The 25,343-nt window shown below is 46.5% G+C and overlaps 1 protein-coding gene across 4 annotated transcripts in view; it reads left to right on the plus strand.

Annotated features, from left to right (window-relative positions):
• The window catches only part of TTC28 (tetratricopeptide repeat domain 28), a 196,713-nt gene extending 172,907 nt beyond the window's left edge, over window positions 1-23,806 (plus strand). For 3 of the 4 annotated variants that reach the window (XM_032992901.2, XM_042805056.1, XM_042805057.1), the window contains 10 exons: window positions 964-1,108; window positions 5,482-5,661; window positions 6,757-7,477; window positions 9,196-9,320; window positions 10,403-10,634; window positions 11,049-11,125; window positions 13,240-13,263; window positions 14,092-14,221; window positions 15,314-15,421; window positions 18,386-23,806. In XM_032992901.2, the coding sequence (XP_032848792.2) occupies window positions 964-1,108; window positions 5,482-5,661; window positions 6,757-7,477; window positions 9,196-9,320; window positions 10,403-10,634; window positions 11,049-11,125; window positions 13,240-13,263; window positions 14,092-14,221; window positions 15,314-15,421; window positions 18,386-20,010 (3,367 nt within the window). In that variant the 3' untranslated portion in view covers window positions 20,011-23,806. The remainder of the gene's footprint in view (window positions 1-963; window positions 1,109-5,481; window positions 5,662-6,756; window positions 7,478-9,195; window positions 9,321-10,402; window positions 10,635-11,048; window positions 11,126-13,239; window positions 13,264-14,091; window positions 14,222-15,313; window positions 15,422-18,385) is intronic. The other variant, XM_042805055.1, reaches the window with a different exon arrangement.
• The last annotated feature ends 1,537 nt before the right edge of the window (window positions 23,807-25,343 follow it).

Consider the following 25,343-nt stretch of genomic DNA (forward strand, 5'->3'; position numbering starts at 1 on the left):
GGGATTTCATGGAACCCTCCATCGAATGCATTTGGCACCTTGAGGACAACGGGGCATGTGTTGCCTCATGGGTGGCCTTTTATGCTTGAGGTTGTTTCATTGTGTTCATTACTGGACAGCCCCAGCAGCAACTCTGATTACACTTCAGGCCTTGCACTACCATTACTGTGTTCAATGTCTTATTGCCCTCCCTGCCTTTTCTTTAAGACCCAGCTGTTAAAACTTTCTGGAAAGTTATCCTTTTCACATTAAATGGTTGTACGTGGCACCAAGCCAAGGATAACCCTTATGGGGAGCACAGCTGCTGGATTCGTGAGACCAGAATGGGGCAACATCATTTCCTCAACAGGGCAGTAACTTTTTGTAGCCATGCCATCTCAGCCTCCTCAGTGATGATGTTCGGTAGCTGGTCATGCCAGGAGAGCACGTGCAGAGCTCTGTCTATGGGGCTGTCAGAAATGGGCTCCAGGTCAGCTCTCACATCTGACTTCATGGAGCCACTCAGAGGAGTGGCAGCAAGTGCAGGCATAATCTTCATGTCTTGCTGTTTGCCTGTTGTCATATTTCCTTTTGGTACCGTGCTAGATCAGCTGCTGCAAAACCCAAGTGCAAATCTTCCTGTCATTGTAGTCAGTTGTTAATGGGTCTCATGTTTGCCTGCACACAACTGCTATACATACGTATGCAGTAAAAACTGTGAACAGAACTTCAGGCACTTGAGTTTGTAGAGAAAGCTCCATAGCAGTGTAATGTGCTGTCTGCAGCTGATTCACCCTGCCATTCATGTCATTGTTCATTGTGGTGTGAAGCTGAATGGGAGAATAAAACCGTGCCGTGAAGCGTCTTACAGAACAGAGTCCTCTGGGTGGACAGGGACTGGCTCATCAGTGTCACAAAGTCAGGGCAGCCTGTAGTGGACCTCAGATATTTGCAACTAATTTCTCACTTGCCTTTTGCCCACAGGAGCTGTCAGAGCATGACCAGTCTGTTCAGCAGTACCATGTCTCCTGTTAAGGATGGAACGTCATCTCTTCCAAGGAGGCAGACTTCCTTCACCAAACCCCCACTCCGTGCACTCTACGACTTATTGATAGGACCTATGGAAGGAGTAAGCCTTTGGCGTGGAAAAAGTGTAGAGATTCACAAAATCCCCTGTCAGGGTGGGAAAACAAGAATAGGCAGCTTGGGGATTGTGTCTGAGGCGTGGTGGTTTTCACGTGGTCCTCCCGGACGGTGAGACTGGGTGTGTTGGGAGGTGGAAACAGGGGATGTTGCTGTTGATACCACTTGCAGTCAGCTGCCAAAGTACAATGCTTTTGATGAACTTGAGCAGGAAGTGTATCCTTAATTCACTAATACTAAACTCAGCAGCTCTGTCTAGGGACAAATAGGTCAGGGGATAGAAAAACCAGTGCTGGAAGCCCAGGAGCACCACTGGCCCACCCTACGCCTCCCACTGCTGAACAGTGCTGCGCCGGCAGCCGGGCAAGCCGGGCCCGGGTCTCCCTCCATCCCAGGGGTTGGTGCTTTTCCAGGGAGATGGATGTGCTCCCAGTGCGTGCCAGCAGCAGCGGGTGGGAGCTGCTGCTGGGGCTGGGCAGGCGCTCAGCAGCCTGCGTGGCTCGCTGCCGGCGTCCCAGTGCTCAGCCCAGTCAGACCCTGCTCTGCCCATGGCGGTGCTGTGCCGGGGTGCAGGGCGCAGGCCCCGGCATCGTCCCGGGCTGGTGATCACAGGGTGAATGCAGAAGCAAAGGGGATCTGTGTGGTGCAGTGGCCTGCAGCAGCCCTGCCCGGACCCTGTGGGATGCCAGGAGCGGCAGCGCTGCCCCGGGTTCCAGTCTTGTGGAGCAATGGCAAGATGAATTAAAAAGTCCTATCTCTATCGTGTGGTATCTCTAGCTAGAAGAGGTAAAGTCCCTCAGTCAAGAATTAGTCTTTTCTCAATTTGTATCCAACTGAACGAACAGATCAAAATGTCATGATTCTGTCACGTGAGAGGGAAAGCCAGCCCTACCTGGGGTTACTTTAAAGGCTATTTGGACGCTTTAATCTTGTCTGCCGAGGTCACCTCTACTGCGGAGGCATAACCTTTGTGAGCCTGAGCCTTTGTTATCTCTGTCATCCTGACATCCCACAGTCACAACATGAATCTTGGGGAGCAGGGCCACCTGCTCTAGAGGTGGCACATGCATCCTCTTTGCGGGGTGAGGAGATCAGCCCCACTTATGGGTTTTCTCTGTCATCTTCTACAACATTCTCGAAGAAGCTTCACCTGGGAGTTTAGTGCCTGCCTACACCTACTGTAAATAGGTAAGACAGACCAGGAGGAAATTCTCATGGGAAGCCCCAGGAGCCTTTTTCTCCTTCCCGGTGAGGACACACTGTGGTTGGGCACTGCTTGGCAGATTTGGTTGTCTGAGGCCCAAAGCTGGCTCCTGTGAGGTACTGTAGGGCTTTGCAGGGCTTTCAGAGAGCACAGAATTAGCAGGTACAGGGTCCTTACTGGCCACTTTCTAAGAAGGTGCTGTTCAGGTCTTCTGTGTAGTTTGGCAGTCCCATTATAATGGAAACTTCCAATTAAAGTGACACTAGCTGCAGGTGAGGGACCCGTCCAAGCCAGCAGCTGTGACCTGACCCCGTGAGTGACTGACCAGAGACTTTTCCACCTTCATGACAGATCACCAGTGTAGCTGGTATCGTTGCTGTGAAGTAGAGCACATGTTCCTGTGCTTGACAGTTCATGCTTTTCTCCTTTTCCTCACTGAAGAGATTATGTTTTTGTTAGAACTCACCCTAAAATTAATTCTTGGAGTCATACGAATCGCAAACGATCCTCTTAGTTTTATTTCTGTTTCTGTAGTGCTCATGCAGCATCATGAGGGAAAAAATTATTTAACTCTAGGGGTTTTACATACAAATTAAAAATTCTGCTAGGCACATGTCACTGTGGCTCAGATGCTCTGATTGTGTTGCTGACAGTTAAAGCTCCTGGAGCAGTAAGTAAAATGGAATATGTATTAAAAACAAACAAACAAACAAAAAAAACCCCAAGACATTTCTGGAAAGCAACAACTGCCCTGGTGGGAAGCTGCTGCTTGTCAGCTGCAGAAGAGAGGCACAGCTGAATGGAAGCTGGTGAATTTAGCTGCAGAGCAGGTGTGCTGGTTCACCCGGGGCGGGGGTGTCTGTTGGGGCTGCTGGGGTTGTGAACAACGTGTCAGGACGCAGCAGAGGTGGGTCACAGGAAGGCTCCAGAGCCTGCTGCGTGTCAGCAGCTGCCCTGCATCTCTGCCTGCAGTCTGTGGGGCAGTGTGAGCTCCAGAGCTGTAAAAAGGACAGGAGAAACAGCAAGAGGTCAGCAACTATTTTTAACTCATTTTAAATGAAAATTTTCTTACCCTGGAGCAGTTCTGTTCCCGCTTCAAATGGCAAGAAGCCTTTAAAAGCACCTCGTTGTCTCGCTTCAACTCTTCACTGTTTGACATCCTCCCTCATAGCTGACCTGGTTTTTGGTGTTTCTGACTTGCTCAAGACTCCCTTTGGAGGAGACTGCTGGACTGATTTTTCTATTTCTTTAGAAATGTTCATTCATCTTTGCTGCTGCCTGAGAACTAAAGCTTGAGACTGACTGCAAAAGCCTGTTATTCTTTGATTGCTAGTGAGATGGGATCAGTATATCTCAAATTAATCATCAGCTGTCAGTGCATCACAGTGCAGTCTGGAAGTCTGCTCCAGACAGACCCCGAGCAAGGTGGAGACGAAGAATTGTGTGTCAGGACCAGGGTGCATTTGTCTGAACTCTATATATAAAACTTCACACACGTAGTAATATTCACCCTCAAAATGCACAATATCTCTTTCTGTTGCACTACCTAATATCTGATGTGCGCACTTCAGGATTTTCCGGCATTACTTCTGCACCTCTCTTGTTTCAAAAGTCTGTGTTTCCATTAGACATTTCACAGTAGTAGCTCACTGTTGGCAGTGAAAGAAAGAAGATTCTTCTCTCCTCTGTGAAATGGGGACTCAGTTGAAATAAGTGTGCTCTAAAGCAGAGATGTCAAAGGGAGTGATAGTTGATAAATAACAGAAAAGACGTAGAACGTGGATGATATTTCTTCCAAGAAGAAGGTATCTAGCTAGCATCTCCGAGGTTTTGGTGTTTATTATTTATGAAATGTAAGCCATGTGTTTGAAAAATATACTTCCTTTACTGCAGTTCTATTGAAGCCCCAGCATTTGCATCAGGGAGAGGTAATGTTTGGAGGCATTGGAAGCTAGTTCAGAAATCCACTTGGAATAGAGTCCAGCAGTTTTGTCTGTATTTGCTGAGCAATCTGAGTTAGCTGTTTTTCTCCTGTCAAAACAGATGTTTGCTACATCTGATGGCAATTAAAAGGGCTTAAAATGAAAATTCTCAAAAGAACTGAGAATCTAGAGACAAGGATCTAGTCCTGCATCCTAGATCCTTGTCTCCATCCGGCAGTGAGCACTGCGAAGTTAGCTTGCCTTTGGGAACATCAGCAATCTAGACAGAAACAGAGCAACACTAGTTGAACTGGTTATCTCCAAAACTGTCAAGTTGAGGACTTGGTCTCATCCAAGCTTGTGCTAAAAGTTTCATCTTCATATGAATGGTTTATTTGCTAGGCCAAGCTATGGCTGCTACTTTAGCTTAAAGGTGTAGAACTGCTTAGAAATTTACTGCCATTTTACATGAGAGTCCTTTAGACTTTCCTTTTTTGCGCTGCAAGTGTTTCAGCTGGAGCAAATGTCAGTGCTTCGAAGTCACTCTTTCCTGGGGCGATGACTAGTTATTTTTACAATACGCTAGATAAATAAGAGTGAAAATCACACAGTTACGTGGGACCAGGAGCAGCTGCCACTTTTTCTGCCCTGCTGCATGATATTAATCTCTCTGTCTCATTTCTCCATCCATAAGATACTTTCTGTTTAGACCTGTTTGTAACTCTGGGTTGATTACAATGTCAAGTGTCTTAAAGCGCAGTTCACAGACACAATCTGTCTGTAGGTCATTTGCTCTTATACAGCAAATTGCTATTTAGAAACTCAGTATCAGGAAGAATATTGTCTTTCAGAGGATTAGGTGATAATAATATTGACAAGACGTAGGTGGTTGGGGTTAACAAAGATTTCACGTTGGAGCAGGAGGAGTTGCTGTACTGTGGTGAGGCTGAGCATGACAGCCGAGATCTGTAGAGCGTGTCAGCGCGCTCAGGGCTCCGTCACCGCAGCGGGATTGTTTGTGCACAGGCGAGCGACAGTCCTGCTGTGTCGATCCGTCCGGTGCCAGTGTGCATTCACCCCTCACCGCATCCGTGTTCACGCGGTGCGTAATTCTGACGTGGCTATTTCCAAACCTGGCATGGCGTCAGACCTAGAGCCTGGTGCTTGGAAAGCGCAGGCTGGGGCACTGATGGAGTGAAAGGGCCCAACTGATTCTCTCTCTTTTCTTTTCAGGGTTTGATGCATTCCAGTGGGCCTGTTGGCCGCCATCGCCAGCTGATACTGGTTCTGGAGGGAGAACTGTACCTCATTCCTTTTGCTCTCCTGAAGGGCAGTTCCTCCAATGAGTACCTCTATGAGCGCTTCAGCCTCATTGCAGTGCCGTCCATCCAGTCACTGAATCCCAGCTCCAAGGTCTGACAATGCCTTATAGAGCCTCTCCTGTGGGGTGCAGGTTCCTATACATGCTAGAGAAGCAGCAGCTCTGTCCTATTACACCAGACACAAGAATAGAAATCACAAATGTGCCAGCCTCCCCAGGCCCTCCCAGCTCTGACGAGCATGTTGAGCACCGCAGCTGTGTAGTAGATTCTGATGTAGTTCCTGCAGCACAAAATCACATCCCCAGGCATGCCAGGAAGGACAAGGGGAATGGATCATTTGGATAGCCTTGTCTAAAGGATAACATGTCTTGGGGTGTGGAACTACATGGCAGACTGCAGAAATGTAGGTGTTTATGATTTATACTGAGCTTCCTTGGCAAGCTCACTGTCCTATTGTATTTCTGGTATGTTTACCTACATTCTAGCTTTCGGTGTGGAGAAGGCCACTAATGTCTTATGACACTGAAGCTCTAAGGCAAAGTGAATACCACAGGCAAATCCTGCAGAAGTATCTTCATGCTTATGTTTGGCAGCAGCATTTCTAAGGCCCAGGTCTCCAGGGAGAATGCCCTAAGTCACATCTGCTCTTGCCGAGCAGTGTTCTGCTGCATGTCTTGACTTGCACTGGATTAAACACGGTCACTGGAGGAGCAGAAGGGTCAGAACCTTGTCAGCATTACTGCTGTGAGAATTGGGCTTTTCTGTTCAGTATTGGGCCCCAGTAATCGGTTGCATGCAGCACCATGCTGCAGCAGTGATGATGCTGATCCTTGAAAAACAGGTGTGAGAAACCAGTGAGTGATTACAAGTAGTCTTTCCAGAAGGTGGGAAGCTGGGATCTTCTTTATGCTTTTAGCTCTGCTACAGCTCTCAGAGGGACCTGGGCTAAGTCTGTTGCTTTTTGTTCGTATCTACCTGTTCACCCAAGATGTGGGGATAGAAATTCTGACTGGACTCAAGTGGAGATGTTCCTTGGGCTAGTTAAATGGAAGAAACTAAAGAAATGCAAAGTTTTTTTGTAATTATGACAACCAGACTTCTGTTTAGAGCCAAGGAGACAGGATCATTTATTACCAGCACCGTAACGAACAGGTCTTTGAACCCCGTTTTCTCTTTCTCTCTGTAGTCCCATGTGAGGAAGAATACTCCTGCTTACTCCAGTTCTACCTCAATGGCAGCTGTCATAGGAAATCCCAAACTCCCTTCAGCAGTTATGGACCGGTGGCTATGGGGACCTATGCCCTCTGCAGAAGAGGAAGCATATATGGTGTCTGAGTTACTTGGCTGCCAGCCCTTAGTTGGCAGTGCAGCAACAAAAGAGAGGGTCATGAGTGCCCTCACTCAGGCAGAATGTGTCCACTTTGCAACCCATGTCTCCTGGAAACTGGCTGCTTTGGTCCTGACACCCAACACTGACAGCAATCCAGCCAGCAGCAAGAGTTCTTTTGGGAACCCCTACACAATCCCAGAATCCCTTCGGATGCAGGATGATGCCAGTGATGTGGAGAGCATCTCTGACTGCCCTCCTCTTCAGGAGTTTCTGCTTACAGCAGCTGATGTCCTGGATCTGCGGCTTCCTGTCAAATTGGTGGTTCTTGGCTCTTACCAAGAATCCAACAGCAAAGTCACTGCTGATGGAGTCATTGGCTTGACAAGAGCATTCCTGGCTGCTGGGGCTCAGTGTGTCCTAGTGTCACTCTGGCCTGTTCCTGTGGCTGCTTCCAAAATGTTTGTGCATGCCTTCTATTCCTCCCTCTTAAATGGGATGAAAGCCAGTGCAGCCCTTGGAGAAGCAATGAAAACTGTACAGAGCAGCAAGCAGTTCTCGCATCCGTCCAACTGGGCAGGTAGGAAGAATCTGCTCATTTTGACAAATAAGATGGGGTTTCTACAAAGCTCTCTTATGACAAATTGTTTGAGTTAAGCAAGGAGCAGTGCTAGCAGGTAGTTGGGAATAGGTTGTGCCCTGTGCTCTCCCAGAATTCAGTCCCTGTGTTTCAGACCCTGATTCAACCGAGTGTGGCTGAATGTCAGTGCCACGGAAAGCATCAGTGTTCTACCATGTATAAGTGGGTTATGGATTTGATATAATTTACATCAATTGTGACGTGAAGTGTGTTTCATCACAATGGTTTCATGACTGGAAAGAAATAACGTGCTATACAATAACTCATTCCTGTGTTTGGAATCTGTAGGGTCACGTTTTCTTGTGTACTTGGGATGGAGTTAGCTGGAGCAAATTTACAGAAACTTCTCACTGAGAATTTAGTGAAATTCTATTAAGGAGGCAAGAGTAGTACTCCTAGAAGTTGCAGCAGCAACCAGTAGCTATGATTTCTGTGATATAAACCTTGTAGGACTTACTCCTTTGGTCCTTTTAGGAGAAAGGTTTCCCTTACTTCCACTGGAAATTTCTAAGCAGTGTAAGCTCTGTGGTGGAGTGCTGATGCTTGCTCCCTCTCAGTTAGATGTGTGAGTTGAGACTCAGAAAGGGAGTCTTGGAGTTCAACAGTGTTGTTACAGGGATATGTACAAATAACCTGCATTTTTTTTCCCAACACAAGTCCTGTTTTTTGAAAGCTGCAGGCATTTCCCCAAATTGATTTTTTTTGCCCAGGCAGCAGTACCATGTTTTTTAGATCAGGAAGCTGTTGTGAGTATGTCTTTAATGTAAACTCTGTGTAACTGGAGGAGCAAGAAACTCACTAGAGCTTGTTAAAAAGAGCACTTGGAGTTAGTCTGGCAGAGTGATTTCAGGCATGTTGAGTTCAGCGTTAGGACATGATTCAAACAATACCAGATGGGAACTGAGTTTAGGTTACAGTGCACAGTTCAGTTTGTATTTTACTTTCCTTCCAAGATTTTTCTGCCTCAAAAGAAAAGAGCATTTTAAAATAAGTGACTGCTTCCTAGGCAAAACAGCATGAGCGTGGACTGGTGCTTGGCACCACCACGAAGTAGAGGCTTCCAGCTACTCAGGCTGTGACAGTACTGCCCCTTCCATGGTATGTAAGTGACTTCATTACACACAATCCCTGATTTTCACCTTTGACTCTTCATCAGAGCAAGGGTGGGCAGCCACATACCTCACTGCAATGGATGAGAAAGGGAGGGCAGAGCTCCTTGTGCTGACTTTTGGAGTATCTAGCATTTAGGTGGTGCGTAAGTTAAGACAGGTTTCTGACTGAGACAAGGAATGCTCTCAGTTTTCAGAGTTCTGTTTCTGCAATCACTGTTCAGCATCTATTGACTTCTGCTGCTGTAAAGGAGACATAGAGCGTGCTAGGACAAGTTCAGCTGCAATACAGTGTTTTTCCACTTGCTTGAACAGGAAAACACTATTAATTTAATAGAGGAGGACAGTAAGAAGCAACTAGAAGCTTTCTGGAAGTTCAGTCTGTGGGACCGGGCAGGGAGTGGGCAGCTGCTCTGAGAAAAGAATATCACTCTGCAGGGTGCAGTAAAGCATCATTCCATTAGTCCAAGAGGGCAGAGGATACCTGCTTGTGTTTGGAACATTTTCTATAACAAAAGGAGATTGAGTCTCTTGCTCTGAATCCTGCAGGCTTCATGCTTATTGGGAGTGATATGAAGCTGAACAGCCCTTCTTCGCTCGTAGGACAGGCCCTGACTGAGATTCTGCAGCACCCTGAAAGGGCACGAGATGCTCTGCGTGTCCTGCTACATCTGGTAAGAGAAAGGAGACCCTACCTCACACAGCAGGCACAGGGAGGGGCATTGCAGCCCATGTAGTTGTGAGATCACATTACCTGTGGGTATGCATCTGTAAATGATGAACGGGAAGAGAAACATCCTGTTGTGTAGCTATTCCCACCTGAATATATGCCTTCAACCCTTCTCCCTTACCATAAGGTAGTCTCTTGTGAAAACTCTGGAACAGTGTGAAAACACTGGGACACCTGATGAAGTGTCCAGAGCAAAAGAAGGCAAAATAAGCAAAGTCTTACATTGCATTGTGACAAAATCCTCCCCAGACCCATCTGGTTTGCATTAGCTATTGAATTGGGTCTCTGCTTTAAAAATGAGATAATCACTGGGGTTAATTGTTTCTACAAGGAAAATAGCTATAAACATTGCAGTCGTGGAGATGGAGAGCACAGTGACTGCTGTCTCTTTGCATACTTGGAAGATAAGAGGCACTTTTGTCCCCATATGTGCCAGTCGCCTGTTGTGGGGAGCAGCAGGACTGAAGCCAAACTGCCAGATGGCTAGAATAATCTCTCATGACTTTTAATACTTGTCTTTCCAACGTGTCTTCTGTGGTCCCACAAGAATGTGGAGTATTCATAAGATGATGGAAACCTGTGAATATGGCTAGTCATCCCAGTTGCTGGGTTTTGTGGACGCACATCTCTTTACTGTTTACCATATAGCTGCAGACTCTTGCCTGCTAATAAGTAGTCTATGTGAGAGACTGGAACCTGAATGTGAGCCATCTTTCGGAGAGAAATGCAGCTGCCAGGCTTATGGGAAACTATCACGATCAAAGTGGTACTTAGTTTCCTGTGGCATTACTTTCCCCGGTATCCCACGGAATATTGACACTCATCACAATGACTTTACAGCTGTGAGTGCTGAGCTACTGGAGCCTCTGTTTTCAAGGGCACTAACATCCTTCTGTGTCAGAGAGGCCAGGCTCAGCATTGGGTTTGCTGTGTCTCAACCTGCTGCTCCTGCCTCTCCGCTGTGTAAAAAGAGGCGGTTAGTAAAAATCTCTTATGAAATAAGCCAATGCTATATTTTCCCCAAAGGTGGAGAAATCATTGCAGCGAATCCAGAATGGGCAGCACAACTCCATGTATACCTCCCAACAAAGCGTGGAGAATAAAGTTGGTGGCATTCCAGGCTGGCAGGCACTACTCACTGCAGTAGGATTTCGGTTGGACCCTCCAGCCAGTGGCCTCCCAGCAGCAGTCTTCTTCCCAACCTCTGACCCTGGTGACCGGCTACAGCAGTGCAGCACCACCATACAGTCCCTCCTAGGTAAGAAGCTATGGATTCTGTCCAAGCAGTCATCAACCTTTCCCAGCCTTTCTCTGATGCAAGCCTGTAAAACAGTTCTGTTTTACATCAGTGAAATCGAAGAGTTTAACAGGACAGAAGTTCTAGAAGTAAACGTTTACTGAAAATTTTGTCATAGATGGGAATCATTTACCACTGGGTCCAGTATTTGTGAAAAATGATGGGACTATTCCTTTCTCCCAGCTCTCAGTCAGAAGATGCATAATCCGATGCAAAGTGGGAAAACCTTTTGCTTTCTGGAAATTGCTGCTGCTTCTGTGATGTGGAGGCGAGATTTTAGGAATTAGCCAAGTTTGTGTTCTGTTCAGGTTGTTGCATTTCTAGCAGTGAAGAAACAGATACTGAGCAATCCCTGTTTCTGCTGGTATTTTTCAGGTTTGCCTAACCCTGCACTTCAGGCACTTTGTAAACTTATCACAGCTTCAGAAACAGGAGAACAGCTTATCAACAGGGTGAGTTGGGAGGTTTTCCTCCAGTACCAGTTTCCAAATGGTTCTTCCCAGGTCAGTAAATTCAGAAATGCACAGAATAGTTTATGCCCTGGTGTATCAACCCAGAGCTTGCTAGGAGACTTCAGGCTTGAAATTCTAAAGTTGCCTGTTTGTGTGAAGGAAAGTCTGTGTCCAGAAGAAAAAAATGCAGGTATGTTACTGGTCTGCATGGCCTTGGGTCTCCCTGTTCAGTGACAGAAGTGAAAACGTGGGACCTACTGCACTGAGGGGGAAGCAAAATATGGGAAATGAATGGCAGAACCACTAATTGCTATTTGGCCATCTTGTCTAGGGCCCGTGTTGGCTGGTCTTTGTCCACTATAATTACCAAAGTCCCAAAGTAAAATTGACTTCGAACAATATAAGGTCTGCCAGAAAATTTACTGAGCCTGTGCTTCTCCTGGTGTGCATGCTCACAGCTCTCCTGAAGGGATTCACAGCCTTTAAGAGAAAGGCAGTGCCACCCGTGGCTATGGGACTCCTCCCTGCTCCCCCCAACCCCCTTCACATTCCTCCCTCTCCCCAGTCTTTCTAGCATACCTAGCCTAACCTTTCTCTGTGCCACCAGGCTGGCTGGCTTTCCATTACACGTTTCTTACTGTCTTGTTTGTTCCTCTAATGAGGTTTATCTTGATCATTTGTCTGCTTTAGTAAATGAACACACTGCACATAGCGAATGGGAATGTAGCTCGCTTTCTTTTCCCCTTTCCTCATGCAGAAGTGTTCTAGGGAAGTACCGCAGTGGATAGCTGGGATTATCTCTGTGTAGCTTCAGAGGGCTTCCCTTCATTCTGTCACGTTGAGTCTCTCTGCACAAAGTAAGAGCCCCAGCGTTGCTGTTATCCACTGAGAAGCCTGCTTTGCCAATCCATTAGACTAAGTCCGCTTCAAGGAAAGGATTTCTTGTTATGATCTACAGTAGCACATGAGATATTTCTAGTGGCTTGTCCTCTATGGCATTTTGCTTTCTTGCCTTGGCTCTTTTGTCAGTGCCTGAGGCTTGTGTGGTTGAATAGCAGGATTATTTTTTCCTCATTGCCACCAGAGGGAGGCCCGGAGTCGAAGGGATGTGATGAGTAGAAGACAACATTCCTATAGATCAGAATGTGTTACAGTGTCTGTGAAATTACTTCACGATTGTCTTCTTGCCTCAGATTATTAAATCACCCAAGGAAAAACATTCAGATGGCTGCACACAGCTAACAAAAGATGCACTCACCATTTCTTCAGCTGCTCCATGCAATAAATATTGGCAGAGGTATTGCATTGTTTTTGCAAATGTTCTTCTGTTGCCAAACCCCAGGCAGAATTTTCTTTTTCACAAGAGTCTATCCAGTTACAAGTTAAGGTTTTTCAGCTTAACTCTCCCTTGCTCTGCGGTTACTTGCTTTTTTCCCCTCTTTTCTCTCAGCAGTTCAGTTGGTGAGCAGCTAGGGCTCTGCTTGTCCCAAAGGAGAGAAGACTGTTCAAAACTGAAGCATAATGACCGACAGTTCAGTCAGTGGGTGTCGCTTACTCTTTCCCATATGGGTAATAAGCGTCGTAAGAGAGCAGGTGCTCTTGGTGTTAGTGAAGCAGCAAGGCAGGGAGCCTGATCTTTTGCTCTGAATAGAAAATGCTTATTTTTAGTGCAAAACAGAAGGCAGGAACCACAAAAGAGAACTTCTGTACTACTGCATGTACAAGGAAAAGTTAGGAACTCCTGACTGCATTAAGTGCCAATAATGTATCCCAGAGAAAACAAGAGAAGGGCTTGTTTTATGTTCAGTCTTCTGCCAGAATGTGGGTTGGCCTGAGTATCTGCCTGCTAAGTGTCTGAGTTGACTGTAATGAGCTGGGCACTCCCAGATTCCAGCTGCCTGTTCCCACACTGTTCAGCTCCTGATTCACAGCTCAAGCCATTTCCATTGCTCCCTTCTTTCTCTGGATAGAGCATCTTGCAGTCAGGATGTTGGTTTGCATGTGGATGTGTCACTGCAGGGTTCCCAATCACAGGCATTTTGTAGCACAGAATAACCTGTGTTCTTTCTTTCTTTTCTCTTCTCTTTTCCTTTCTTGTTATCCGCTGCCCGAAGGCTGTTAAAAATGTGGTGGGAATGGTGAGTATTACATGCACTGGGGAATGACACTGCTGTGCAGGATAAAATGCCTTGGTCACTGCAGGCCCATTTCCCTGTGCTGCATAGTGTCTTCAACCTGCTTTCGGGCCTGAAATTTGCTCCATGGTGCCACTGTGGAAAAAAAACTATGTAAACTTTTGTGGGTTGTAAGAGATGAGTGGTCCTGAGGTTAGCTGGTTCCTGATAAATGACTTTCCATCCTTCCTGCCCTGGCTGTGTTTTTGAACTATGTGGGATCCTGGCACCTTAATCTGTGTCAGATCTTTATAAACACGTTTTTTTTCTCTACTTTGCTACTCCTGTCCCTTGGGCACAGTTGAGAAACTTCTTTCCTGGAGGCCATGGAGGTATTAGGAAAGTCTTCCATGGTGTCATATGACTTGTTCTGCCCAGTTAAATGCTGAGAATGAGTTTCTTGGGATTTGCAATAAGGAGCATGGCTCAGTCATGAAATGGACTTTACTATGTTTCTGTAAGCAGCCCCAAAGTATCTCTTTCCTTTTCTTTCACTTCAAAGATATTCCTGCTGTGCTTCCCTCTTGCTCCGTTTCCACTGCCCACACCCCACAGCTCTCACTGCGGTTCTGTCCCTACCTTTGCTGCTGTTCAAGTTTGTCCATTGTTGCTGTCCCTGAACTGTTCCTCTGCCCAGACCTTTTCATCTCACTGTTCTGTTCAGGAGCAGCAGCTGAATAAATGGGTGTACAGGGCAAGGGATGTTTGCAGTGCATTTCCTTAGCTGTGACTGTCAGAAAAGCAGCGATGTGATTTGTAAGGAATGGCTAATGTTTTTATTGTTATCTTCAGCTGCATCAAGTCCTGGTTCAACTTCAGGCAGGTGAGAAGGAGCAAGATTTCTCCTCTGCACCAATCCAGGTTTCCATCAGTGTCCAACTCTGGAGGCTACCTGGCTGTCATGAGTTTCTGGCAGCTCTAGGTAGGAAAACACTTTCTTTCCATTGTCTTTCTAAAACTATTGCTAGTGTCTCACGTGGTGGCTTGAAGTAGTGACGGGACTCACAGCTTCAGATTTGTTTGTATGGGTGCTGTTTGGTCTTTGCATCTCTGGATGTGGTCCCTGACATGCACAGAGCTCTTTTGCTCGCCTGTTGGCCAGTGGTAAGGTGCATTTTTCTCTCATGCACCAAAACATCTCCAGAGTCAGCAGAACGTAGATTTCAGGGTTGACAAGCAACTTGGTACTGTCAAGTTGGCTTAACCTGCATTTTTATTTCAGGATCCTGTTCCCTTCTCATTCATAATACGTACTTTTGAGTTTGCTTCTGGCCTCCGACCTGAAGTGAACCAGCCATTCCTTCAGCAGGGAAACCTGTGCACTCGGCAAGAGTAGGACATTCGAGGGTGATAGTATGTACTAGGGTCTACATCATGCAGAAAAGACAAATGAGAACTAAATTATCAAACTAGATTTTATTCTGGTTTGGACCTTGCTTAGAGTTAGTAAAAAGGCATTTCAGGGAAGAGGCAATGCTGCAAAAGAAACATCCAAGAAGACTGCTCAAGGAGCTTGTAAAAGCCCGGCATCGTTTCTTACACACAGTCATGACTCCTGCAGCCCAGCCCTCATTTGCTAAATTCCAAGGTCTGTGCTCTTCTTCAGACTCATTTCTGTAAGAAAACCGGAATAATGATGAATGGTAGAGACATGTGGGACACTGTCCCCTGAGATGTGGTTAGTATATCATTCCCCAACAATTCCAAATAATTTGCAACTAAAAATGTACTGCCTAGTGCATTTTGTCTGTCAGTTTGTGCAGGAGTGATTTGTTTATGTGTGTGTGTTCACAGTCCAGCACCATAAAGCTCCCAACACCTGCTGGAGAAGGCTTGCTAAATACTAATAAAACCAAACCAAGAAACTGTACATTGTAGGTGAAGAGTCATCATTCCAGGACACTGCAGGATCTCATATCTCTTTGTTCTATTTGTGTTATAAATCAGATCACACTTCTTTAAGACATTGGATCATTCTATGAGGTGTAATTTTCTGCTCCATATTCCACTACAGGTTTTGACCTTTGTGAAGTTGGCCAAGAGGAGGTGATTCTGAAAACTGGGAAACAAGCTAATAGGAGGACCATGCACTTTGCTCTACAATCCTTGCTGGCACTTTTTGGTAAATCTACTTATAGTAGTTTTTGCTCCTATATCATCTGATGATTTGATCAGAATGGCTTGTGTTGAAATCTTACACTCTTACCTTTTACAAAGATAATACATACATAGAATCACAGGGTGGTTTGGGTCGGAACGGACCTTAAAGCCCCCCCAGTGCCACCCTCCTGCCCCGGGCAGGGCCCCTTCCCCCAGCCCAGGGGGCTCCCAGCCCCATCCAACCCGGCCTTGAACCCTTCCAGGGAGGGGACAGCCACAGCTGCTCTGGGCACCCTGGGCCAGCGCCTCACCCCCCGCACAGGGAAGGATTTCTGCCTTAGATCTCATCTAAATCTGCCCTTTTTCAGTGCAAAACCATCACCCCATGTCCCATCCCCACCTCCCGATCCAGAGTCCCTCCCCACCTCTCCTGTCCCCCCTTTAAGCCCTGGGAGGCCGCTCGAAGGGCTCCCCGGAGCCTTCTCTTCTCCAGACTGAACCCCCCCAACTCTCTCAGCCCGGCCCCCCAGGGGAGCTGCTCCAGCCCCCCCAGCATCTTTGTGGCCTCCTCTGGCCCCGCTCGAGCAGCTCCGTGTCCTTCTGCTGTTGGGGGCCCCCGAGCTGGCCCCAGCACTGCAGGGGGGTCTCCCCAGAGCGGAGCAGAGGGGGAGAATCCCCTCCCTGGCCCTGCTGCCCCCCCTGCTCTGGCTGCAGCCCAGGGCACGGGTGGGTTCTGGGCTGCGAGCGCACGGTGCTGGCTCACGGGCAGTTTTCCCCCCACCAAACCCCCCAGTCCCTCTCCTTGGGGCTGCTCTCCAGCCACCCCTCACCCAGCCTGGATTTGTGCTGGGGATTGCCCTGACCCATGGGCAGGACCTTGCACTTGGCCTTGTTGAACTCCAGGAGGTTTGCCTGGTCCCACCTCTCCAGCCTGTCAGGGTCCCTCTGGATGCCATCCCTGCCCTCCTGTGTGTCACCCACCACACAGCTCGGTGTCATCAGTGAACTTGCTGAGGTTGCCCTCGATCCCACTGTTCATGTCCCGCAGCAAAGATGTTAAACAGTGCTGGTCCCAACACTGACCCCTGGGGAACACCACTCATCACTGCTCTCCACTCGGACATTGAGCTGTTGACCTCAACTCTTGGAGTGTGACCATCCAGCCAGTGCCTCATCCACCGAATGGTCCATCCCTCAGGTCCATGTCTCTCCGATTGGGAGACAAGGATGTCATGCAGGACAGTGTCAAATGCTTTGCACAAGTCTGGGTAGATGTTACCAGTTGCTCTTCCCTTACCCATCAGTGCTGTAACCACATCGCAGAAAGCCGACAAATTTGTTAGACATGTTTTGCCCTTAGTGAAGCCGTGTTGGCTGTCATCAATCACCTCCTTATTTTCCATGTGCCTTCCACATAGTTTCCAGGAGGATCTGCTGTGTGATCTTGATGGGGCACAGAGATGAAACTGACTGGTCTGTAGTTCCCTGGATCTTCCTTTGTTCCCTTTTTAAAAATGGGGGGTTACACTTCCCCTTTCCCAGACAGTGGGAACTTCATCAGACTGACACACCTTCTCAAATATGATGGATAGTGTCTTAGCCACTTCATCCGCCAATTCCCTCAGGACCTGCAGATGCATCTCATCTGGTCCCGTGGACTTCTGCACCTTCAAGTTTCTTAGATGGTCTCAAACCTGATCTTCTCCTACAGTGGACAGTTCTTCATTCTTCCAGTCCCTGCCTTTGCCTTCTGTCCCTTGGGCAGTGTGGGTGAAGCCCTTGCTGGTTAAGACTGAGGGGAAAAAAGTCATTGAGTACCTCAGCCTTCCCCATGTCCCGGGTAACCACGTCTCCCATTTTGTTCCAAGGAGAGCCCACATTTTCCCTAGTCTTCCTTTAATCACTGACGTACCTATAGAAGCTTTTCTTGTTGCCCTTGAATTCTCTGGCCAGATTTAATTCTATCAGGGCTTTGGCTTTCCTAACCTGATCCCTGGCTGCTCAGACAGTTTCTCTGTATTCCTTTCAGCCTACCTGTCCTTGCTTCCACCCTCTGTAGGTTTCCTTTTTCTGTTTGAGCTTGTCCAGGAGCTCCTTGTTCATCCATACAGGTCTCCTGGTGTTCTTACCTGGCTTGCTCTTTGTTGGGATGCATCGCTCCTGAGCTTGGAGGAAGTGATCATTGAATATTAACCAGCTTTCTTGGGCCCCTCTTCTCTCCAGGGCTTTATCCCATGGTACTCTGCCAAGCAGATCCCTGAAGAGGCCAAAGTCTGCTCTCCTGAAGCCCAGGGTAGCAAGCTTGCTGCGTGCCCTCTTCGCTACCCTAAGGATCTTGAACTCCACCATTTCATGGCCACTGCAGCCAAGGCTGCCCTTGAGCTTCACACTCCCCACCAGTCCCCGCTCGTTGGGGAGAACAAGGCCCAGCATGGCCCCTCTCCTCGCTGGCTCCTCTATCACTTGGAGAAGGAAGTTAGCATCAACGCATTCCAGGAACCTCCTGGATTGCTTATGTCCTGCTGAACCTCCTGGATTGCTTATGTCCTGCTGAACCTCCTGGATTGGTTATGCCCTGACATCACCCCACACGTGCTATACAGACCATACATCATACAACAGGTGCAGCAAACGTTATTTTTATATGGGAAACAAACACTAAGACTTGACTGAGGCCAAAGCTGGGAATAGAGTTCATCAGCTGGAGGATGTATAAATCAATCTTAGTTTTGAGATATAAAATGATAATGAATTGGCAAGTTTCATGTAGGATACCTGGACGGAGGTTCCTGTCTGTGCGTTTCCTGGGCTGTGCACATATTTTTTTCTCACCAAAGTAGTAGTTGGGTTTTTTTAAAGTATCATAGAGTCTGTGTACATGTTTTGTAGCATTTACTCTTAATTCTGCTAGAACATTACCTGGTTTTGTTTGATTTTACTGTGTATCTAGGGACACGTCTGTATATTATATTTTTTTCTTTTTTAGATTCTACAGAGCTGCCTAAGCGCCTTAGCCTGGACAGTTCCTCATCACTAGAGTCACTGGCTTCTGCTCAGTCTATTTCTAACCCTGTACCCCAGTATCAGAACCCTCCATTCTCTCCTACTTGTCCAGACAGCATTGCATCGGATGCCATTTCTGTGTATAGTCTGAGCTCCATTGCTTCTTCCATGAGTTTTGTTTCCAAGCCAGAGAGCATGCCGGATGGTGTGGGACACAGAGGACGCCAGGACTATGAAAGGCCCAAGAACATCTATCCACATAGGTCTGCAGTGCAGAGCCAGTTGTCGCCACAAACCAGTACCGTAGCCAGCAAAGATGAGGAAGAGTATGAAGGTTTTTCTATAATCAGCAACGAGCCTTTGGCCAGTTACCAAGAAAATGTAAAACCAAGATTTTCCCCTGATCATAAACAGCCCAAAACTGGTCAGACTGGAGGCATTAAAGAGTCTGTCAACTCCAAAGGGAGCATAAGTACCCCCAATTCTCCTGTTAAAATGACTCTTATTCCCAGTCCAAATTCACCTTTCCAAAAAGTTGGGAAACTTGCAAGTTCTGATACTGGGGAATCTGACCAGTCTAGCACTGAGACTGACAGCACTGTCAAATCCCAGGAGGACAGTAATCCAAAGCTTGATCCACAAGAGTTGGCCCAAAAAATTCTGGAGGAAACTCAGAGCCACCTCATTGCTGTTGAACGTCTTCAGAGAAGCAGCAGCCAAATAAGCAAGAGCAACAGTTCAGATGATGGAGCCTCCACCCCAGCAGGCGTGTCTGCGTTCAGATCTTCAGAGACCAGTGCATTCAGCCGGCCCATCAGCTCTAGCCAGAAGAATCAGTCTTCACCTCTTGCAATTAAACCAAAGCCTCCAACACGGAGTTCATCCCTTCAGAAAGTGAGTTCTGGCTATAATAGCCCTACAACATCAGAGATGTCAAACAAAGAGGGCACAGGCCAATACAGTGGGCAGCCATCTCCAAGTTGTGATTCACACGGGTCCTTAACTGAGCAGCCTCACTTTAAACTCAAGTATCCCAGCTCTCCCTACAGTGCTCATATTTCTAAATCACCCAGAAATATCTCTCCAAGCTCAGGGCATCAGTCTCCTGGTGGCAGCACTCCATCTCCTGCTCTTTCTTATTCCTCAGCTGGTTCTGCTCGCTCAAGTCCAGCTGATGCCCCAGACATAGACAAATTAAAAATGGCTGCCATTGATGAAAAAGTGCAGGCAATTCACAACTTAAAGATGTTCTGGCAGAGCACTCCCCATCATTCCACTGGCCCAATAAAGATTCTCCGAGGAGCTCCTGGAACAATGACTTCTAAGAAAGATGTCCTCAGCTTGCTCAATTTGTCTCCCCGGCACAGCAAAGAAGAAAGTGCAGATAAGCTGGAACTAAAGGATCTGTCTATCGAACGACACCTTGCTTCTCCACAAAAGAACCCTCCAAACGGACACAGGCGCCCTGAAGCTACAAATGCAGTGACATCAACTCATTCTCCTCCTTCCAGTAGCACTCCAGGAACTGCACGCCCCTTGAGGCTGCCATCTGGGAACGGTTACAAATTTTTGTCACCAGGAAGATTTTTCCCTTCCTCCAAATGTTGAAACGTCTTGAGTACCCGCTGATGACTTACTATCTTGTTAAAGTATTTGCTTCTGCCCACTTGCCTTTATCAATACAGAACCATTATCTAAGAAGCTGTGGTCATACCCACAGCTGGCAATGCACAGGAAGGTGACAGATCGGCCCCGTCTGTCACTGCGTAGGAACATGGGCCTTACACAGATGGGTTTTAGTTTCCCTTATCAGGACCTTGGCCAGACTCACGTGATAAGAGGTTCTATGTAGTGCTCAGTATTTGCAGCAACAGGTCCAACGAATCTAGTTGTTCATAAAATACTAGCTTTTAAGCCACCTACTTGTATTTCTTAACCTAACAGGAGGTTTTACAGCTGGCTTTTTACACAGAAATTATACATATCAGGGATTGGAGAGGGAAATGAGTGTATATCACAAGGAAAGTATGCACAGGTTTCTGCCTGGAGAAGTACAAGCCATTTATATGATTGCTTTCAAAGGCTGATAGAGAGGACAAGGTAAGATAGCTCCAGAGATCTCTGCCAAGTTAGCCAAACACAAGAAATTGCTGGCAATAACACTCCATAGCAGCATGATACTGGCAGTTATTTTGCATCATTTAGAGGCTGGTGAAACAAAGACAAGAGGATAGAGGTGCCGCATTCGAAAACCTGCATCTTGGGTAACTTTTCTGGAGGGAAACCTTTCAGGTGATACTTTCCTGGTTGGTCTGCTCAGAAAGAAAGTTTGGGGCAAAACAAGCAAAGTGAGCCTCAGCATGAGGTAGTGAGTGTGTGTCAGAGAGACAAGTTCTGGTTTTATTGAACGCTCTGATCTTTCTGGCACACAGCGTTCCGAAGGTGAAATTTTCATGTTGGCAAGTATTTGGGCAACACAGATGTCTTCTGTGTGCACAGAGAAGGGTTACAGGCACTGAAGCTTGGAACATTATTTTACAGTTCCACAGGAGGCAGGAATGTGACATCAGTGTGTGTGATTTAGAAGTCACCTGACCAAGTAAATCCTTCACTGATCCGGCTAAATCATTCCATCCAGCTCATCACGGGCAGGTCTACAAACCTTTCCCCTGCTGTGGAAGCAAGTTTCTTTTGGAGCAAGTACACCAGCCTAAGCAGATGTCAGTGCAGTCAGAGCGTGTACGTGAGGCAACACGTGCAGAACCTGATCGGTGGAGAAAAGAGAACCAAGAGCACCCCAGGGGTGATGTGTAATGTAAGCTTTCCTAGGTTAGGTGGTGCTTAGGTGTTACAGATCAAGTTGGAGATTATTTCTTTTAGGCGGCTGTTGAAGGCAGTGATGTAATCCGAATCAAAATGATAATTTACATGCACTGAAAACTGTGGGCTTGTGGTAGTGTTAACTCGGCCACACTGTACGCTTAGATCCAAGCAAAATATGTCACAGGCCATGTGCTATGAAGTCGGAGCACTGGATCACCAAGGCTTTTGGTTTCTGTTCTGCACTCCCAAAATTTGCTGAGTGACTGAAGGCTAATCACTTCACCTCTCCGTGCCTCGTCTTCCCTTTCTATCTAAATGGGGATAGTAATACTTACCTACCTACCTCACAGAGGTGTTGTGAGGCTTAATTAATTAGGCCCTGAGTTTTAGCTGGATCTTAAGTCAGCTTCCAGTCTTGCAACTGGCTACCTGAACGGTGAGTGCAGTCAGCTCTGGAAATGTATTAGGGGCACATTGCTGATGCAGGTAATTGTTGCACTTATCATGTCTGGATGCTCTTCTTGAAAATATGGATCTGATGATTTGTGATTTTCTTAGGGATCTTGGAGGAAAAGCATGATAGCAGGACAGAGGATTGAATTCTGATACCAGAAGATGAAATTACTTAGGCTCAGCTTACTCATGGTGCATATATCAGATGCTTGCTTTCAGTATATTCTAGAATCCACTGGTTTTGGGAGAATGTCTTCCTCTTTGCCATTGCAAGAAATTAACGCAAGCACTAAAGGCAAAGAACATAGGGCTGTGTTGTTACAGTCAGCTCACAAGCGACGGATGATCACAAAAGTTTTGGTGCAGAAAGTCAAAAAGAGTAGTTAATCATCTACTCATATTATGCAATGTAGCAAAACAGTTGAGTAAATCTGTTCAACTCATATGATGCAAGTTATTCGTCTGTACATTACATCTTTCTGTGATGGTTTGGTGCTAGATATCATTTTCTTGTCATTTGGCAGGAAAAATTAGAATAATGGGCCAAAATGAGGCAGTACAGTGTCTACCCATCATGTAGATGGCGATACCGCTGAACATGCAACTTGCTGTGGTCACAAGACTGCTGAGAGACTTCATGTGACCTACTCTGCTTCTAACCAGCATAACTGTTCTAAAACGACATCCCAGGAACATCCAGGATGGAAGTGGGCAGCTTTTTGTTTATAGCAACAGCAAATACTCCCTGTAGTGCTGCATAACATGCCAGAAATAAGCCTCTTTACTTGTAGTTTACTTCCGTAACTAAAGGATCTTTTAATCTGTAGAAATTATATATTGCCATTTTGGTACAACCCATTTTCATGCTGCCAGTAGGTTTCATACTGGCTTAAAGTTTTCAGAAAGAGCTAAATTGGGGTGGGAGGGTGGTGGTTCCGTTGTTTCGCTTTTGAAGGAGGCGGGGGGGGGGGAGCATTAGAAACAGGGAAGGGTTCAGATGTAGAGGAAGTTCAGTATTTGGGAAATCGGTGGTGTATAAACGTGGGAGGTGGGTGTCACTAGAACAAGTCCTTTGGGAAATGTGTTTCCAAGGGCTTGACACAGGGCACTTGTATTGGCTTAATGAGAGCCATGAAGGTGCATGCTTACTCATGGCTGGGAGACACTTCACACACCTTGTGCCTCACTCCTCCACCCCCTGAATGAGAAACAACCCCTTTGTGAGGAAAAAAGAGTTTTATCAGGTTTGCCCAGTATGTGAAGAAATTCAGGAAATGAAAATAACATGTTCTCCGTTTGATATTAGAAATCCTTCTGTGGAGTTTAAATGCATTTGTCGTTGTTGTATTTGTGCATGGTACAAGTGACAACACTGCTTAATACAGTGAGCAATAAGAATTAGGTATTATCCACTTTCACATTAAACCTGCCACATGCAACCATTGCCCAAGGCCGTAGAATGTATTTTAGTTTGGTTTCGCCCAGTGTATTTTACTGTGTGAAATTACAGGGGTTTTTATTCACTGTCTCTAGCTCCAACTAAATGGGAACAGTAAACAATCTCTCCGATCAAAATGCAGTTTAATTTTATTTTACTGGTTAGCCTGTACTCTGGCCTGGTACTGATTTTCCTTCTTTTTAACCATACCTTACTTAAACAAGGAAAAAGCATTGAAGGGGTGCTATACCCACATATATCACACTAGGCCATACTTCCTTTCATTAGGTCAAACTCGTTTTGCGAACATCTCTTTCAAGTTGCAGAATAGATCCAGGTGCACAGAAATATCTGTGAATCTGTTAAGAAACACTGGTAGTTTCAGGCTAGACGGTAATAATAGGTTTGAGCAGTTTCGTGTTCATTGCATTGCCATGCTGTCCAGAAAGGCTGCAATGTGTGTGGAAAACTTGGCCCCTCAGTTGCAGAACTCCTTCAAAAGAGCGTTTGAAGATGGTAACTCAGAGAGGACTGTCAGCAAAGACTCTTCCAAGCAGCAGCCCTTTAGCACTTGCTCTCCTTGTATGCAGTGTTAGCCACGTTTGGCCTATATGGACTTTCTTTGTAAATTAAAACTCTGTTTCCAGACAGCATTAAACTTTTTATATTATGAAATTTACCATGTAAAAAGATTTTCATATTTTTATTGAAATTGCTAAGGCATTTGGCCTTCTTTCTTTGTGATTTCAGTGTCTATTAAAGCATGAGTTCTCTCAGTACTTTAGTCTCTTGGTCTAGGATGATGTTGGGAGGGAATTTGTTAGCACACTGCTGTCTGTCCTGACACCCAGCTGGCTGCTAGTCTGTTCCTCCAGCCTGCTCCCAAGAAGCAAAGAAGTCACGCATAAATGTGCATTCTGTGGCGAAGTCTGACTGACGGCAGCTGTCCTCAGCTTCCCCTGTGAAAGTGAAGGGTCACTGAGAACTTCCTCCTCTTTTTGTGGCAGAATGTAGTGTTCCTATTACAAATGATGATTGGAAATTGCTTTTCCTTTTCCTAGCAGGTGGTGGGAGCGTCAGTGTTTGCTCGCTGTCTGTCTTCTTGTAGTCAGCAGCGAAAGGACATGTAGGGTTGGAAGGAGCTTCAAGGATCGCCCAGTCCCACCCCTCCACTGTGGAAGAACCAAGTGCTGAAGGTATGATGTATTTTCCCCATACCAATGCCAGTTGGAACTTGCTGACTTAAATCTTCCTTCTGCCCCCATGTGAAAGGTGCCCTTGTGCTTAGGGCAATTGCTGGTGACCAGATGAAACTAAACAGAACTTGACTATTTTTATGGTCTCGGAAGTTTCCATTGACACCAGTCTCTCAGTCGTGTAAATGCAGCCTCTGGCCATGTTGACAGAACACGCAGACTGTATCCTGGGTCGTGACACAGCAGGCTCTTACTGGCCTACAGCCTCTAGCCTCCCAATCTTTGATCTGCTAAGAATTAGGGGATCTGAACCACATAAATCAATGTTATCTCCCTGACGTTCTTTCTTTTGTAAGAGACCTTTCCTGGCATGTGTCTGAAGTAGCCAATTCTCTGTATTTGAAGGCATGGATGGTGCAGCCCCTAAGCTGCCTCAGCTTAGTCATGCCCTTATGATTCCCTACAGCCTCGTGACACATCCCGTGTAAATCAGTAGGCAACTGGTGTGGGTGCCTTAGCTTCTCCTGTCATTGCCACTAAGGTACTGCCACTGTATCGCAGAGATGCAGGAAAATCTGGTTCCTTTCAGAGACATGCTTCTAGAACAGCAAGTGTGGGAAGAAGTCAGTTCAGCACTGCAAAAACAAGAGAGGAGTTGTCTTAAAGCCTGACCTTGAACATTTTTGTATCGGATTCTTAATATGCAAATATATATCAGGCACAGGCTGGAGCATTTTGTGAGTGTCGATACGCACATCCATACCGTGCACTGACATACACTACCAGTAGCATGTACTTGCATGTGCCCTTTCCTGCAGCCCCGCTGATCTCAGCTCCCAGCTGGAGGCAGCCCTTCTGCTTCTGAGAATGGTCGTGAACTTCTTGCAAACCCTCCAGGTCTAGTTCTGTCATACTACGTTCCCCAGATGGCCTCGCTTTCTCATTATTTTTTTATGTACTCCCCAAAGAGAACTTCATTTTTTATCCCTGTCAGAGTACCAGCCTTCTTCTATTACATGATGACATCATTT

The sequence above is a fragment of the Tyto alba genome, unplaced genomic scaffold, assembly GCF_018691265.1.
Source record: "Tyto alba isolate M040663 unplaced genomic scaffold, T.alba_DEE_v4.0 Super-Scaffold_44, whole genome shotgun sequence".
In the NCBI taxonomy this organism is placed as follows: domain Eukaryota; kingdom Metazoa; phylum Chordata; class Aves; order Strigiformes; family Tytonidae; genus Tyto; species Tyto alba.